Raw genomic sequence first — 17,028 nt, 5'->3', positions numbered from 1 at the left:
GATTTGTAGGATTTGCATCTTTCCAGGTGCACTGAGTTTAAAGGCTCAGGGGCAGGCCTGGGAGGAGAGAGGTGCTGTCCCCCAGTGTAGATTTAAGAGTGAATGGGCCCCGATTATTTCATGATCTTGTGTATTGAGAAGGGCCAATGCTGAGCCCTCTCTGGCCTTAGGCCAGCAGGGTGAGTCCTCAGAGCCCCCTCCCCGCCCCGCACGGAGGGGAGCCCAGCCGAGCTGCCCCCAGGATGGCGTCTCAGTCCTGCCCCCAGACATCTGTGACCTTCCAGCCTTCACGTCCCCGCCACCTCTTTGTCTCATGCTGGGCCCTCGAGCAGCGGTTCCCGAACTCGGACAGATTGCGCGCCGCCAATTTAAAACGACACATCCTCAAGCACCACCAACAGTTTCTTTTTTCAGTTCAACCTGAAGTACCACCAGCAAATTTTTGTCATATAAAGTCATTATAATAAACCTGTTAATGTGTAGCACCGGTGGGACCATTCCACAGACTGGGAACCGCTGCTCTGCTCTGGAGGGTCCCCGCACCGTGCCCCCTTGCCTGACAGCACAAAGGAAGAAGCTTGGGCCTGACAAAACGGGGGCGGCAAGCTCGCCCTCAGTACCTTTTCTGCCCCTTTCAGAGCTGCCCTACTTGGAAGACGGCGAGGATGTCGTGCTGGAGCGAGTGCTCGGCGAGAACGTCGCCCTGCCCTGCCCGGCCCGAGGTGAGCCCGCTCCTGCGGCGCGTGGGGCCGCTAGCACGCGCGGGCCAGGGGCGAGAGCGCGGGGCGGCTCGTCTGGACGGTGCCAGTGATCCGCGCAGCTTGGGCCGAGGCAGCTCTTGGGACTGGGGCTGCCGCAGGGCGGGAGGGAGCCGGGTGTCTGCTGGACCAGGAGCACCACCTCGTGGCTATGCTGCCGCGTTCACAGACACAGAGCAAAGGCCACCCACCCGGTCCCTACCCCGAGGGCTGGCGGAGGAAGTCCCCAGCCCACAGAGCCAGGAGTTAGTGGGATGGGCTGCCCCCAGCAGCGTTGATGGGAGCAGCTGGATCCGCTCGGCCGTGAGATGCGCATAGCAGCGCCTGCCACTGCTGAGCACTGGGGTACGGGCATACGTGACTGGGACATCCCCACCTGGGTGGGAAATGGGACGTCTGCGGGGGACCCCCTCTTCCAGAGAGGAGCAGCGCTCATCTGTCTGCCGGCCCTTTGCTGTCACGCAGGGACGCCGAAACCAGTCGTTGTTTGGCTCAAGAATGGTGCAGAAGTCCTGAACGCCTTGCCGGGGGCCTCGGTGCTGGAGGAGGGCTCCCTGGCGATCGACTCCGTCTTGACCAGTGACAGCGGGGACTACACGTGCCTGGCGACCAACGAGGTGGGCTCCGCGGCCCGCAGAGTCAAGCTGGTGGTTTACGGTAAGATGGTGTCCTGTGGGTGGAAGAGACCCCAGGGCTGGGCAGGGGAAAGGCTGGGCTGTGAAGAGGCCCAGCAGTTGCACCTGAGCCTCCAAAGCTGGCCAGTCGCTGCTGTCTGCGGCTGTCACAGACAAACTCCTCCATCTGAAGTCAAGGCCGCATGCGGACTCCAGCTACTCCGGGCTGACCACGTGGAGCTGCTAGAAACAACTCCTTGCTTCCTACAGATCCCCACCCTGCCTGACCCAGCAGCCAGGGAAGCCTTTGAGATCGCCCAGGACCTCTGCGTTTGGGTGGCTATGTCACTTAACGAGCAAAGAGCCCTCCACCATCCCCTCACTTCTCTCCATACATCATGGCCGGCAGCTGAAATGTGCCCTGGAGATTTTTGCCGGCCCCAGGGGCCTTGGGTCACTGTGCCCTTCAGTCTGGCTGGCTGCCCATGCAGGGGCAGACCTGTAGTTCTGCCCTCGGGATGCACACCGGGGCTGCACATAAGAAGCAGGTGTTGCCGTGTGTTTTGGTTGGCGTGTGCCAGGTGCCAGCTCCTCCCATAGGCCAGCTCCACCTACATCTGCTCGTTCTTCTCATGGCATTGCTCTTCCCTGTAGCACCCCCTGAGATGAGAGGCGGCAGCCCTGAAGGGAACGTCTCAGTCTTGGCCAACCAGACCCTGACTCTGGATTGTGATGTGTCTGGCACCCCTGCCCCTGCAGTCACGTGGTCCAAGGATGGGCAGCCAGTAAGTTGCAGAGCAGCTCCTGGGGGGAATGCTTTCAGCATTGGAGGTGCAGTCCTAGGTCTTGATTGGACAGCTGCAGCAAAACACAGGGCCTGGGCCTGTGATGTGCTGATACTGGTGTCATTTAAGTTGGATTTGTGCACTGATGTAAGCTACACTAGCCTCTGCAGTGGACAGGCAGCCAGCTTTCCTGGAGCGTCTGCAGCAGTGGGCATTATTACAGGTTGTCACCTACAAGTGATGGAGGAATCAGTAATAAAAGCCTGCTTGTACTGAGCAGCTGCCGTGGGAAAGAAGAGGACACACAGCGTCTGCACTGGTATAACTAACATGGGTGTAGTTTTACCCTCGCTTTTCAGGGGGTAACTCTGCACTAGATTCCAGTAATGCGCATCCATGTCGGGCCACGTAACATGTGTCTGCTCCTTGGTCACGCTGTTGCACGTGCAAGCTTTTGAGTGCTCTGTTGTGCACCTGGGCTGCGGGTAGTGGAGTTTAAGGCTGCTCCTGACTTCATAGCTGTAGCGATTTACCCCTAGGTCACTGAGAGCAGCAGCCTGCGCTTCTTCCACGGAGCACAGTCCCTCAAGTTTCACAAGGTCCGGAAGGAGGACTCGGGCTCCTACACCTGCAGAGCAGTGAACAGAGCTGGGGAGGTGCAGCGACGCTTCCATCTCCTTGTCCTTGGTGAGTCCTGGGCCGGTGAAATCTGTTTGGGGTTGGTAAGGACAGGAACAAAATATCACTGGTCAAGCCATGGCTAAGGAGCAAGCATGTCGATACTCCTATTGTGCTGCCTCAGCACAGACGGGTTGCAGTTGCTTTGGCAGTTGAAATTCCTCCTTAAAATCAACGGATGTGCAGGGCATGGGTTGTCTCCACTGGGTTCAGCTGAGGCTTTGGAGGAAGCAAGTGCAACCCATGAAGGGCTGCACTGCATTAAAGAAGCCCTTAATATTCCACGTTTATCTACTTTCATTATGCAAAGCCTCCCCAAGGGATGCCATGGCATAGAGGGTCTCTCCAGAATGGACCAAGAAAGAGGATGGGAAACCCACAGCCATCTCTGTACATCTTCCCAATGTCACTATGCAAGGATAAATGGGTTTATCAGTCAAGCACCCCTTCCAGCCCCTCATTCACCACCATCCCCATTCTTGACTGTGGTCTCCATAGATTGATGGTCACTGAGCTTTCTTTCCACTTGCTTCTCCGTGTCCCTTGTTCTTTGCTCCCCTAGTTCCACCTGTGGTGTCTGGATCGGGACCACCCCACAACGTGTCAGTGCTGGAGGGCTCCGAGATGGTTTTACAATGTCAAGCCGTGGGAGTGCCACCTCCCTTGGTTGAATGGATGAAGGAGGGACAGTAAGTGAGCCGTGGTGGTGGGTGCTGGGGAATACGGCTTCCTGAAATGAGCCAGGAGCTTGGGTTTAATGGCAGCTGCGAGGCCTAGTGGAATCGGTGTTTAGGGGGTTATCCACAGCAAGGGTGGGGGGGACCTGGGCTGTGTGGAGCCCAAGAATATCCTTCAACAACAGAAGAAGCATGTTAGGAAGTCCAGTGACCCCTCCAACACATGCCTAATGGACCAGCACCCATTTCCTCAAAATGGCATTGCTGCATTGCCCTGGCTGTGGTTCCCCCCTAGGCATTTGTACCACTTCTGTACCCCCCAGGTCTTTCTCCCCACTGGATGCTCGTATCCAGCTCTTGGAGGAGGGACATGTCCTGAGGATTGAGAACAGCCAACCTAGAGACCAAGGGAAGTACCAGTGTTTGGCGTTCAACCAAGCTGGCCAGGAAGCCAAAGCTTTTCAAGTGCATGTTCAGAGTAAGTTCCCAATAGTGGAATAAGCTTCTTCAAACCCACCTGGCTCCGTTACAGGGATAGGCTTTCAAATAAAGGCGCTGTGTGCTGGCCTGTCCCAGACTTGTCCGTAGGTTTCTAGGAAAGTAGGTGGAAAGGACCTGTAACAGGGTGCGTGGCTTAGGGACTGCAGCCCAGCTGCAGGCAGCTTGAAGGGGATTGCCTGCCTGCCTAGGGAGACTGGGCCAGCGGACAGGGATGATTGGATGGTCCAGAGGAAGTCAAAAGCTCCCGGGGAACGCAGAGATGCTGAGGCTACAAAACAGAGCTAGGGTTACTCTCTCAGGATCTGGGAAAGGACCGCAGGTTTTGGTTTAATTGTTTATTGTTTAAGTACTTTTTGTTTGATGCTCTAAGTTGTTTCCTCTGGGGACAAGTTTGCCCCTGGGAAAATAAACACCATGTTGTGGAAAGTGGCAACCTGCTACTGGACCTCACAAGATCCTCTAGCCCAGTGCCCTACTCAAGGCAGGATTGTCCTAGACTAAACCATCCCAGCCAGATGTCTGCCTACGTGCTCTTTGAAATGACATGAATGTGAGGCTCTGGTGAGTAAGTTGGCTTGGCAGAGATGAGCTCTCTGTTGTAGACGAGTTGTGTGCAACCCTATCAGCATGTGTAACGGGGCTTGGATTGTGTGCCTGTTGTCTCCATGTGCATGTCGACATGTATGTAAGGGATGGATGAGGAGTTTGTGTCATTGCTGCACCATAATAATCCATTGTCTGTCTTGGGGCAGTTGATTATCTGTATTGATTCTTTCCTCTCATTAGCCTGGTTTTGTAGGTGCAAATTGATGGCAATTAACTGACTACATTAGCTAGCAACTGTGTATTGAGCTGGTCCCTGAGTGAATCATGCTTGATTGGTAACTGGTAACACAGTAGCTTAGCAGCCAGGCCTGCAGTTGTGTCTCCCACACCCCAAGGCAGACACAGTTAGTCCCAGGGCACAAGTTTTGCCTGTCAGCAGCTAGGGGTGCAGGGCCCCAGAACCCCCCTGCACCAATCTTCTCAACAGCTGGCAGGCTTTGTGGCCTCAGCAGGGGCTACCATCCCTGCGGCTGTCACCCTGCTGCGCCTTAACACACACAGTGTCACCCATGGCACGAGTTTTGCTTGTCTGCCGCTTGAGGGGCCGTTTCCCTGAAACCCCTGCACCGATCTTCTTGAAACTTGGCAGGCTTTGTGGCCTCAGTAAGAGCTACCATCCCTGCAGTTTTGACCCTCTGTATTGTAGCGTCTAGATGTGACATGACTTTTGCTTTCAATAATTTGGGGTGCAGTTCCTCCCAAATCCCTGCACCGATCTCCTTGAAACTTGGCAGGCTTTGTGCTCTCTATGCAGAGTCTATAACCCCTGAAATTTCATCCAAATCAGCCACAAAACAACAAAGTTATAGATATTTTATTGTTTCCCCATTATACCCTATGGCCGGGTCTCCAAGGTGGCTCCGAACCACTTCAGGAAGCCGAATGAGGCGGCGCTTCGACCCGGATGTGCTGCTTCAGATCCCGAAGCATCCAAAGCTTCTCCAAATCCAAAGCACTGTCTGAAGCCTCACACAGGCCTACCAGATAGGGAAAGTCAGGCTGTCAGCTTAGTCATAGATTCATAGATTCATAGATGCCAGGGTCGGAAGGGACCTCAATAGATCATCGAGTCTGACCCCCTGCATAAGCAGGAAAGAGTGCTGGGCCTACATTACCCCAGCTAGATACACATCCAACCTTCTCTTGAAGACCCCCAGGGTAGGGGAGAGCACCACCTCCCTTGGGAGCCCGTTCCAGACCTTGGCCACTCGAACTGTGAAGAAGTTCCTCCTAATATCCAATCTAAATCTGCTGTCTTCTAGCTTGTGGCCATTATTTCTTGTAACTCCCGGGGGCGCCTTGGTGAATAAATACTCACCAATTCCCTTCTGTGCCCCCCTGATGAACTTATAGGCAGCCACCAGGTCGCCTCTCAACCTTCTCTTGCGGAGGCTGAAAAGGTCCAGTTTCTCTAGTCTCTCCTCGTAGGGCTTGGCCTGCAGGCCCTTAACCATACGAGTGGCCCTTCTCTGGACCCTCTCCAGGTTATCCGCATCCTTCTTGAAGTGCGGCGCCCAGAATTGCACGCAGTACTCCAGCTGCGATCTGACCAGTGCCCGATAGAGGGGAAGTATCACCTCCTTGGACCTATTTGTCATGCATCTGCTGATGCACGATAAAGTGCCATTGGCTTTTCTGATGGTTTCGTCACACTGCCGACTCATGTTCATCTTGGAGTCCACTAGGACTCCAAGATCCCTTTCCACTTCCGTGCCACCCAGCAGGTCATTTCCTAGGCTGTAGGTGTGCTGGACATTTTTCCTCCCTAGATGCAGCACTTTGCATTTCTCCTTGTTGAACTGCATTCTGTTGTTTTCTGCCCACTTGTCTAACCTGTCCAGGTCTGCTTGCAGCTGCTCCCTGCCCTCCGGTGTGTCCACTTCGCCCCATAGCTTAGTGTCATCTGCAAACTTGGACAGAGTACATTTCAGCCCCTCGTCCAAGTCGCTGATGAAGACATTAAAGAGTATCGGTCCAAGCACCGAGCCCTGCGGGACCCCACTGCCCACACCCCTCCAGGTCGAAACCGACCCATCCACCACGACTCTCTGGGTGCGACCCTCCAGCCAATTCTCCACCCACCGGACTGTGCAGTCATCCAAGTCACAGCCCCTTAACTTGTTCACCAGTATGGGGTGGGATACCGTATCAAAGGCCTTCCTGAAGTCCAAGTATACGACATCCACCCCTCCTCCTGCGTCGAGGCGTTTTGTGACCTGGTCATAAAAAGAGACTAGATTGGTCAGGCACGATCTGCCTGCCACGAACCCGTGCTGGTTTCCCCTCAGCATAACTTGCCCTGCCGGGCTCTCACAAATGTGAGCCTTGATGATTTTTTCAAAGATTTTGCCAAGGATGGAGGTGAGACTGACTGGCCTATAGTTACCCGGGTCCTCCTTCCTCCCCTTCTTGAAAATGGGAACCACATTGGCCCTTTTCCAGTCCTCCGGGACTTGACCCGTGCGCCACGAGCGTTCAAATATTCCCGCCAGTGGCTCTGCAATGATGTCGGCCAGTGCCTTCAGTACCCTCGGATGGAGCTCATCCGGGCCTGCCGACTTAAAGGCATCCAGTTCTTCCAAGTGACCCTGCACCACCTCAGGGTCCACGCATGGCAGTCTGGTGCCTTGCTGCTGCCTCCCTATACATGTTCCTATACATGGCATGAATAGTTTGGCATTGCCTGTTATATGGACCAGCCAAGACTTCCATGTGCCTGTGCCTTTCCTGTCCTTGTGGAGGATGTTCACACCAAGAGAAAAAAGATGAGGAAGCTATTGCTGGAGTTTTGATCCTGTGGTGACAAAGGTTGCAGTTTGGAGATGCTCCCTTACTTGACTACAGAGGTTAGGAATTGGGAGATAGTCCCTCAGTTATGCCAGTTAAAGCTAAACAGAGGGTCTGTAGAGGTTGCTGAGTGCTCCACAAATAAAGGTCATTGTTTCATTTTTCTTGTTCACGTGTGCCTGTATTTAATGAACCTGATGATCACAAGAAATCCCACTCTGTCTAGTCCCTCCAGCAGAGGCAGCCCAGCCTCCCGAATGTTACAGCTCCCCCTCGTTATATCACTATTTCATTTGCATTTTAGCTCCTCCCACCATCCTGGGGTCCAACGAAACGGCAGATGTGGTGGTCCTGCTGAATCGCTCCGTCGAACTGCAGTGCGAGGCTTGGGGTTCCCCTGCTCCTAGGATCACGTGGTTCCAAGAGGAGCATCCTATCGTCTCCAGCACCAAGGCCGCCTATAGGGATGGGGGGAAAGGCCTCCAGCTGAGTGCGGCCCAGGCAGCTGATGCTGGGCTTTACACCTGCCGGGCCACCAATGTGGCTGGGATGGCAGAGCGGGCTGTGAGGCTGGAGGTGTACGGTAAGACCTGGCTGGCTTGTTGTGCGCATAGTCCTGAGGGGCTGGTTCCTCCTTGCAGTGCTGGATGTGCCACAGAGCAAAGGGAGTGCAAGGTGCTGGCCTCCTGGGCAGCAGCGGTGGCTCAGGGGCTGTGTCTTCTCCTGCAGGAAAGCCCCGCGGTGCATCCCTGGCTGGGTGTCTTTGTCCTGGCTAAGGAGAGCAGCTTCAAGAACACAGTTTTTCTGCACATGGCAGGTGCTTCACCCAGCATGCCCATCGGCTGCTCCTTCTGCAGTGAGGGGCTGGCATTAGGGCAGTGCTCATGGAGCAATGGTTTGAGCTGGCTTGAGGGCCCATGTTGCATCGATGCCATTCGGGAAAGAGCAGGAGCCGGATGCCCAGCCTGTGTATAGGGCTCTCCGAAAGGGAAACCCCACCTCTGCACCTGAGCAGCATGTGGGGCAACCTGGTCCCTGAGCAGCGCTTCATGGACTCTCCCCTTGTTGACTCCTCTGGCAGGGCTGAGCTGATGGAAGGGATACAGGAGTGGCTTTCCTGGGTCTCAGACTTGTCCTGTCCTCCTCCTCTCCCGGCAACAACCCAGCCCTCGCTGCCGTAGCTGCAGGTGCCTTCCAGGATGCAGCAGCGTGGTATTCCTGCAGCCCCTCGGCGCTAACCCCCCCACGTGTTCTCTTCCCCTCCAGTGCCCCCCCGTATCGAAGGACACGGCCGCGAAGGCCAGGTGGTGGAAGCGGTCCTGGGTCAGCCTGTGGAGCTGGAGTGCTCCGCCACCGGCAAGCCCCCGCCTGCCCTCGCGTGGCTCAAAGACGGCCTTCTGCAGGCGGAAAGCAACGGGACGTGGCTCCTGCGGGGAGGCGCGGTGCTGAGGATTGAGAGCGCATCGGAGGGCTCCGGAGGGATCTACACCTGCTTGGCCAGCAGCCCGGCAGGGGAGAGCGTCATCCATTACTCAGTGGCGGTTCAGGGTGAGCTGGGCAGTTGGGACGGAGCGGGTGATACTGCCTGGGCTACCGGGCCTTGGGGGCTCTACTCTCCCGGGGCTCATCCAGAGAGAGGAGGGTGCACCTGGGGAGGAGGGCCAATAAATTGGTCACTTCTGGTTGAACATGACTTCTGGCTGCTACTGCCAGGGGTGCCTGGGCTCCTGACTTCCCGTGCTCCCCTGGGCTGTGTCAGCCCCGGCTCAGCCTCAGGGCGAGGGTCCAGGCCCTCCTCGCCGACTCTCTTTGTATGTATTCTTTCTTGTCTCCGTCAGCTCCTCCGCAGCTGCTGATTGGACAAGGGCATGGCCACGTGATAGCAACCGCAAATGAGTCCCTGAGCATCCCCTGCCACGTCACAGGCTTCCCTGCCCCCAGTGTCCAGTAAGTCCCCCGAGGAAATCCTCCCACCAGGTCTTAAGCATGTTTCCCCAAGTCCCCTTCTGGTTGCTCTCAAGTCCTCCTCCCAGCAGCTCCTCTTGGTTGCTTGTCTGCTGCTCCATGGAGCAGGCTTATCTTGCCCTGGGGGTGGGGGTCTCAGAAGCATGCTAGGGGCCTGGCATTTGTGATGCTGTCTGGCCTCGCAGTACTCCACGTGGGGTGAGAACTCCCCTTTTCCCCTTCCTGCAGGTGGCTGAAGGCCGGCCGGCCAGCTGGGGAGCAGGACCGGGTGGTGACCGCCAAGGGCAGCCAGACGCTTTTGATTCCACGTGTGAGGCTCAGTGATGGAGGCCTCTACACCTGCAAAGCCAGCAATAAGGCTGGCAGTGCCAGGGCAGAGGTGCAGGTGTCTGTGCAAGGTGAGCATGGCCCCCCAGGGGAGAGTCCCAGGCCTTGGGCTGGCGTGCAGTAGGAAGGGACCTCTCACCTGGCCTGTTCAGGGTGCAGTGCTTGCTTGCTAAGGAGGGAGGTGCAGGAGTCACAAAACGTGCGTGTGGACCAGTACCTGCGGATGCAGCAGTGGGACAGTGCTGTATGCCTCGCAGGAGGTCATGAGCAAGCTGCAGTCCCAGCCGCCGGGGGGGCGGTCACCAGAGCAAGTTTCTAATGGCTGAAGGACCCTGACGCTACGACAGTTGCTCCCAGTGAAGTTGCACCCGTGCGGGGAGAGACCGGGACATACCTCTGCAAAGCCACGTCCCCCTCTTTCCTTCCTCTTGCCAGAGCCTCCATCCGTCAGCATTGTGGGGGGAGCGAGCCTCAACATCACCTTCCGACATGCCCTGGCCGTTCAGTGCCTGGCCACGGGCACCCCTGCGCCGAGCATCGCGTGGCGAAAGGATGGCAGCACCCTTGCAGCCAGGGGCGGCCTGCTCCAGGTGGGGAGGGTGCTGCCCTCGGGGGCGCGGGTGACTGATGTGGGTGGCAAAGGTTGTGTGGAGCTGTGACGGTCGAGCTAGGCTTGTTGTCACCTGTGGTCGGAGGAAGGGAGGGGGGCTCTGCCGGTGCCTGGTGTGATGGGTCGTCTTCATGGAGCCTGTAGAAAGCAGCTGGGAGATGTCCAGCGTGACCAGGCAAATGGCTTTGCATTTCCAGGGCACCATCCCCCTAGGACACGTGGCTCCAGCTGGGCTTGGGGGGCAGCTGCTGATACGCACAGCCAGTTTAGCACGTGTTGTGCAAACCTTGTTGGCTGTAGATGTGGCTGCACTGGACATGGCTGGGCAGCTTGGTTCAAGAGAGCCCAGGGCTGGAAGTTAGGCATGTTCGTGGAGCAGTGTGTGTTCGTGGAGGTTGGGGTGCTGTGATGTAGGCTGGGGAAGGCTTGGCAGAGATGGGGGACAGGGAGGAGGGAGGAGAGGCCCTTCTTAGCCCACGCTTCTGTGTGCGAGGGACAGAACCGTGTTCAGGGACATGTACGTGACAGGTCTCGCCCTGCCATCCCTCCTTCTCCCCCTGCATAGATCCAGCAGGTGGACTTGATGGACGAAGGGGTTTACTCTTGCATTGCAACAAACCCAGCTGGCGAGGAGAAGCAAGATGTGACTGTGAAGGTGCTAGGTGAGAAGCTTGTGATGGGGTGGGGCGGCTAGGGGCCAGGTTCCCCCACCTCAGTAAGACTGTGCCGGGCTGTGGCCTGCCCCAGAAGCCTTGCCCAGCTCATGCCAGAGAGTGAATTAAATTCAGCGGAACAAACCTCTAGTTCCCCCCAGCTGGGTTGCACTACAGTAGCGGGTGCTTTTTCGTAGTGCCTTCCATCCAGCCACCTCCAGGTGTGTGACAAGACCACTGAAGCCTCACAGCAGCCCTGCAAAAGAGAGCATTGACCCCAGGTTTTCAAAGGCACTGCGGTCTCTCCCCAGCCATGCCACCAGCTAGTGCCAGAGCCGGGGAGTGGGATCCAGGAGTCCTGTGGCCTGCAGCCCTGTGCTTTATCCAGACAGTACTCAGCATTAAACCCATCTACAAAGACTGTTTTGTATGCTCACAGCCATCTTCCTCAGCCATGCTAGTTTATACCGCAGGCTGTTTGAGGGCCTGTGTGGGATGGGGCCAAGCAGATGAACTGACGCACGCTTTGCTTGCAGTGCCACCTAACATCGAGCCTGGAGAAGTGAACCAGACAGTCCTGGAGGACTCCGCCGTGTCCCTGGAGTGCCTGGTCTCTGGGGTGCCTGTTCCTAGTAAGGCAACCTTTCTGCGTTGTCTTCCTCCCAGCCCTGTTTCCCTGTATGCCCCTGGCTCCCTCCCACCTCGGCCCTCTCCTTTTATGCCCAAAGTACCCAGGCCTGTTGCACGGCACTGCACAGTGCTGTTCTCCGTCCCTTGCAGCCCATGGCAGTAACTGCCTGATAAAGGGGCTCTTATTGTCACTGTGTGGGGTGCTGCATGGGCATGCTGAGAGAGAGTCCCAAAGAGCTCATGGTGAAAACTGTTGTGGGCTATCATGGAGAACAGAAGTTCAGAGGGGGTCAAGTCCGGGAACTTCAAAAGAGCCAGCAGTTAGGACCCCTACTGAACTGCGGTGGAGTTTAAGTGTTTCACTCCCACAGAAAATCCTAGGTTAAGTGGCTTTGGCACCACACAAAGCTGGGCCTGGGCGGGGAAATGAGCCCAGGTCCCTCCAGCTCAGTGCTTATCCTTGGGACCATCTTGCGTGTTTTGCACCCCAGGCCAACGGCAATGCAGCGGGACTTCCTAACAGGAGGGGCGGAGGCAGAAGTCTCCCTGGAGGGACCGCTGATAGACCAAACACAGGGGCAAGAGCACTGCTTAACCCAGAGCTGTCTGCTAGGCTGGGAGCCTCCCTTCCTACAGCATCCCTCCAGCCCTGTGCCACAGGGACAGTGAATTACCATGCAGCTCTGAAGGAGCTGGCTAGGGCTTCCTGCCTGCGAGGGAGGAGGAGGTGTCTTGGCGGTGAGCAAGGTGACAGCTCTTCCTCACCCAGCCCATCTCTCTATTTCCCTTGCAGGCGTGTCCTGGTTCAAGGGGCCCTGGCAGATCTCTGCTGGGCCAGGTATTGCCCTGTCAGGGGATGGGAGGTTACTGCAGATCGAGCGTGCCCGGGTCTCGGACACGGGGAGCTACCACTGTGTCGCCTCCAACATGGTTGGCAGCAGCGAGCTCCGCTACAGCCTGCAGGTGAATGGTGAGTGACCCAGTGGGCAGGGGGTGGCAGTGGGCTCTGCCTCTGCTGCGGGGCTCTCCCATCCAGCTGCCCATCTACACAACGAGCTCCCTGGTTAGTGCCGCTGGCACCCAGGGACATGCCCCTGCACCTTTTGGAGCCAAGTTTCACTGGAGACCTGCCAGATCATGGGTGGGTCCATGTAGTAGGTAGAACAACCCCCAGTGAGCCCATTCTGGGTCCCCTGGCAGTCCTCCCAGCTAGTGTCCTGTTGGCATCCAAGCATACTTTGCTCTAGTCAGTGACTCCATCACCCCCCACTACAGTCCTCAGTGCCCCTTATTGTCCAGCAGTGTCTGGCACGTGCTGCCTGGCAGCCTTGCTGCCTTGGCCCTCTTGTCCTTAAGCTTCACAGGACCTGCCAGTCTGAGTCTCATTAACTTTCTTCTTTTTTAAAGGCTGTTGGGCTGGGACAGCCTTGCTGGACACCATGGCGTGGGACCTCTAGCAAGCAGGCTGCAATGCCGCGGGTCCCTGCCCCTGCCCCAGCCCACCCTTCCCTTGCTCCTGCTAGAGGTCTGGTAGCACTGGGGTGCTTAACGTCTGCTCTGCCCTTCTTAGTGCCTCCCCAGATCATCTCTGGGCCCGGCCTGCTCACCGTGGTGCCCAACGAGCCGGTGCTGCTGGAGTGCAATGCCACAGGGATCCCCACCCCCACGCTGATGTGGCTGAAGGACGGCAACCCCATTGCCAGCACCGTGATGGAGGGGCTGCAGGTGAGAACAAGCAGGGGCAGCCTGCCACGTCTGCAGCTGTGGGGTCTGCCTGGCCCCACTCAGCTTCCCGGTCCCTCCTGGTCCTTCTGTCTCTCTGGGATTCCCAGTGGCTCCTCAGCCTCGTGTGCTGAAGGACTGGCCGGTGGCTGGAAACTCCTCCCTCTGCATCTGCTCACCTGGCTCCTTTCTTGTCTCATTCTGAGAATGGCGCAGGTCCTCTTTAGGGGACGTGTCCTCTCCCTGGCCAGTGCTCATGTCTCGGACTCGGGGATGTACTCCTGTGTGGCCACCAGCGCGGTGGGGGAAGACAGGTGGGATGCTGCCCTGCAGGTGCAAGGTAAGTGTAGCCCCCCTGGCACTCCCAGGCAGAGGAGAACATGTCCCTGCCTACCTGCCTCTCAGGGGGGGCTACCCGGCTGGGAAAAATGCTTAAAAGCTGCCAGTCTGGCTGTTTGCTAGGAGCTGTGCAGATAGCGGTCACCCCAGAGCCCCGTGCAGGATGGCTGCAATACCCTGGCTATCTCAGGGATTGCATTGGGGGCCTTTGCCCATACCGAGGCTGGGCACAGTGATCTCTGGGAAGGAGGTTGGGGTCAATGGTTCTGGGTTTACTGGCGTGTTCTGCTGAATCCTTTGTCCCAGGGGGCTTAGCCCGAGGGAGGACCTCCTGTCCCAACTGATTCACTTCAGGGTCATTCTCTTTTCAGTGCCCCTGAATATCCTGGGTGAGGAGCTGAATGTCTCAGTCGTTGCCAACCAGTCAGTGACCTTGGAGTGCCAGAGCGGTCCTCCCTCCTCGCTGGCACCCCGCTGGCAGAAGGATGGGTATCCTCTTGCATGGAGCCCAGGCCTCCAGCTCTCAGCTGATGGGGCCGTTCTCCAGGTGACTGCTCTCACGGGTGCTGAGGGGACACACAGATGTGGGCATGCAACCAGGGTTGGGGTCCTGCCATGTCTGGCCAGCGTCCGCTGGCTGTCCCATGCCTTGCCTCAGAAGCTGGCTGGCAGGGAGCTCCCCTGCGACACAGGGGCATGGGTAAATGGGCACCTGCAGCCTCCCTCGAGGCCTGGCAGACTTTATGCAGACTTGGTGCTCCCCTTTGTCCTTGCGTCCCTGCGCCGATGGCTGCAGCACAGCACCGGCATGAAGGATTGTTCCGGGGGGAGCCTCAATGACCCCATGGCGGCCTGCTTGGGTCCCTGTGAGCCACATCTCTGCTGCTGGGCTTTGCTGGCCATGGTGCTAGAACAGAGAGTGCAAGGAGGAGCTTCTTGCCTTTCTCCCCTTCCCACTGCGGCTCTGCTTGCTTTCTCAGATCGAGCAAGCTCAGGTGCGAGATGTGGGGAGGTACACGTGCGAGGTGTCCAGCCACCGGGGCCGGTCAGAAAGGCACTACAACCTGAACGTGTGGGGTAAGAGCTCTGTTTTCCATCCTGCCTTACCTCGGCTGCAGATGGAGTTGGGTGGGGGCAAGGATATTCTGTGCTATCTCTGGTACACATCAGCAATCCAACTTTGTGGCCTCTCGGCCCAGTGTCAGCCCCCTCATTATTAATCGTGCAACATCATGTGGTCTCCTCTGAGAATACCCTTGAAAACCAGATGTTCCTTGTCCAGAGCTGGAACTGATTGTGAGGGGTGTTGAGTGCCCATCCTTGGTTTGGGGTGGGAGCTGGGGGTATTCAGGTCTCCTGAAATACTGGCCCTGTGCCTGTACATTTGAGATGTAACTTGCAGAGATGGAGAAACAACTTCACCCACCCCGGCCTGACTTGGGGCTGGATGACATCCACACAAGCCTGTCATCACTGGTGGTCTTCTGGCTCCACCAGGGCCATGTTCATCCTGGGATGGCTGTTAAGCTCAGAACACCCTCCTTTGTCATTGTACCTGTGGCAGGGAATTATATCTGTTTTATAGTCCCTAAAATATGTCTTGTTCTAAAGTACACTTAATGCCCTTCCGAAAGCCCTTGTTCAGTTCTTCAAAGACGCGTGTACGTGTGCAACCACACAAAGTCCACAGCCTGTTCCTAACACACCAATGATTTTCAAGAGGTCCGATCTGCTATTACTACCTAATGGGGTGTGTGTGTGTGTACACTTGCAGGGTGGAAGTGCCAGAATTGAGGTTGATTTGCACACCTCTCATGTTGTCTTAGATTTCATCATCAGTCCTATTGTTTTCCTCCCGTATTCTGTGCCCAGGAGGGCTGATGCTCAGATAACAAATACTGCCTTGGTATTTTGTTTTCACCTCTTTGTTCTGCGTATGTGGCCCCAGGCCTTCTTGAAAGGATGTCATTCAAAGCCAGCTCTTGGTCTTTTCTGTGGTGCGGTTTATATCTGGGGAACCAAACCCAGAGCAATAAAGAAGACAAGCATCCATGAATTGAGGGAGCCCAGTATCAGGTGCCCGATTTTACCCAGTACTTGGCGTTACGGAGTACTTTGTACTCTCAGAGCACAGCTCCACTTCCCATTTCAGGGTGCCCCAGCACCCAGGCGCCTTGCTCCCAATTCCTGCCCTTCTGGCCAAAATTGCCCTGTTAGCCAGGTAATAGCAAACCAAGCCTGGCCCCCAGCAGGCTCGTTAGCCATTGGGTACCCTGGGTGGAAGACCATGTCCTGGTGCTCAGGGCTGGTCTCTTCTCTCCTCTCCTCTCTGGCACAGTTCCTCCCTCGTTCTCTTCGGAAGAGCCGGCCGTGCTGTCCGTGAGGGAGGGGCAGTCTGTCCGGCTGTCCTGCGAGTGCAGCGGCATCCCCTTCCCCACCCTGACCTGGAAGAAGGATGGTAGGGGCATGTTCAATTTTTCCCTCCCATCCCCCCAACACAGGAACTGACACCACCCCAGCCCTCGTCCCGCCCAGCTGGAGCCAGCGGTGCTGAGCCCGGGGGGTGGGCTCTGGAGCAGCTGTGCATGGATCCAGATCTGCTCAGGGCATGGCTTGGTTTTGCCCCATGTTATCTTGTGTCCCAGAGGGCAAGCGGCCCCTGCAAGTCCAGCACAAAAGCAGCCACTGGGATATCTCCACAGAGATGCTGCAGTGCAGCTCTGGTCCAAGCACCTGTAGAGCAGTGCATGGGAAGCTGCTATCCTCGGGGACCTAAGCGGGGGGGTCCTTGTGTTTCCTTTCTGTCCTCCACCATCAGGGGAGCCGATCTTGGTTGACTTTGGGGGCCCAGAGCTCATCTCTGCAGGCGGGAGGCTGATGTCCATAGAGAAGGTGCGGACGGCGGATGCGGGATCGTACACCTGCGAGTGCAGCAACGCCGCTGGCCGTAGCAGCCAAGAGCACCGTCTGGAGGTGCACGGTGAGCCAGGCAGGGGCTGGGCGAGGCGGCGGCACCCAGCTCCCCTCACCTTTGCCAGCGGGGTGCAGTCCTCATGCTTCACCTCCGAGCAGGCCATGTTGGGCTCGGGGTGTAACCTCTGCCAGCTGCAGCCCCGCACTGATGACGGAAGGCAGCTGTGACCTGCAAAATTCGGTGCTGCCCTGGTAAGGAGCCAGCGCAGTTCCAGGGGGACTCTCTGGCCCTAGGTAATGGGAAGATGTTAGCGTTTCGAAGACAACGGGTGAGCACTGAAGCTCACCCCAGAAGCCCGATTGCCCCGGTGCCTGGCAAAGCTAGTAGGCTGGGCTTGTCGGTTCAGTTCAGTCGCTCCCTGCAGCCAGTAGTCTCCTGTCTGAGACCCAGAAGGACCTCAAA

General features: G+C 57.1%; 1 protein-coding gene across 1 annotated transcript in view; it reads left to right on the top strand.

Annotated features, from left to right (window-relative positions):
* HMCN2 (hemicentin 2) overlaps positions 1-17,028 on the top strand; it is an 82,335-nt gene that overhangs the window by 30,025 nt on the left and 35,282 nt on the right. The window contains exons 25-44 of the mRNA XM_090022229.1: positions 639-722; positions 1,224-1,415; positions 2,027-2,157; positions 2,697-2,844; positions 3,398-3,524; positions 3,836-3,990; positions 7,711-7,989; positions 8,673-8,954; positions 9,245-9,353; positions 9,600-9,769; positions 10,134-10,288; positions 10,874-10,970; positions 11,498-11,593; positions 12,385-12,561; positions 13,162-13,316; positions 13,530-13,653; positions 14,024-14,199; positions 14,633-14,729; positions 15,991-16,110; positions 16,471-16,632. Of these exons, the coding sequence (XP_089878355.1) occupies positions 639-722; positions 1,224-1,415; positions 2,027-2,157; positions 2,697-2,844; positions 3,398-3,524; positions 3,836-3,990; positions 7,711-7,989; positions 8,673-8,954; positions 9,245-9,353; positions 9,600-9,769; positions 10,134-10,288; positions 10,874-10,970; positions 11,498-11,593; positions 12,385-12,561; positions 13,162-13,316; positions 13,530-13,653; positions 14,024-14,199; positions 14,633-14,729; positions 15,991-16,110; positions 16,471-16,632 (3,036 nt within the window). The remainder of the gene's footprint in view (positions 1-638; positions 723-1,223; positions 1,416-2,026; positions 2,158-2,696; positions 2,845-3,397; positions 3,525-3,835; positions 3,991-7,710; positions 7,990-8,672; positions 8,955-9,244; positions 9,354-9,599; positions 9,770-10,133; positions 10,289-10,873; positions 10,971-11,497; positions 11,594-12,384; positions 12,562-13,161; positions 13,317-13,529; positions 13,654-14,023; positions 14,200-14,632; positions 14,730-15,990; positions 16,111-16,470; positions 16,633-17,028) is intronic.

This window comes from Crocodylus siamensis, chromosome 11 (assembly GCF_052110815.1).
Source record: "Crocodylus siamensis isolate JL-2025a chromosome 11, ASM5211081v1, whole genome shotgun sequence".
Lineage (NCBI taxonomy): Eukaryota > Metazoa > Chordata > Crocodylia > Crocodylidae > Crocodylus > Crocodylus siamensis.
This window is presented reverse-complemented; position numbering and strand designations above follow the sequence as displayed.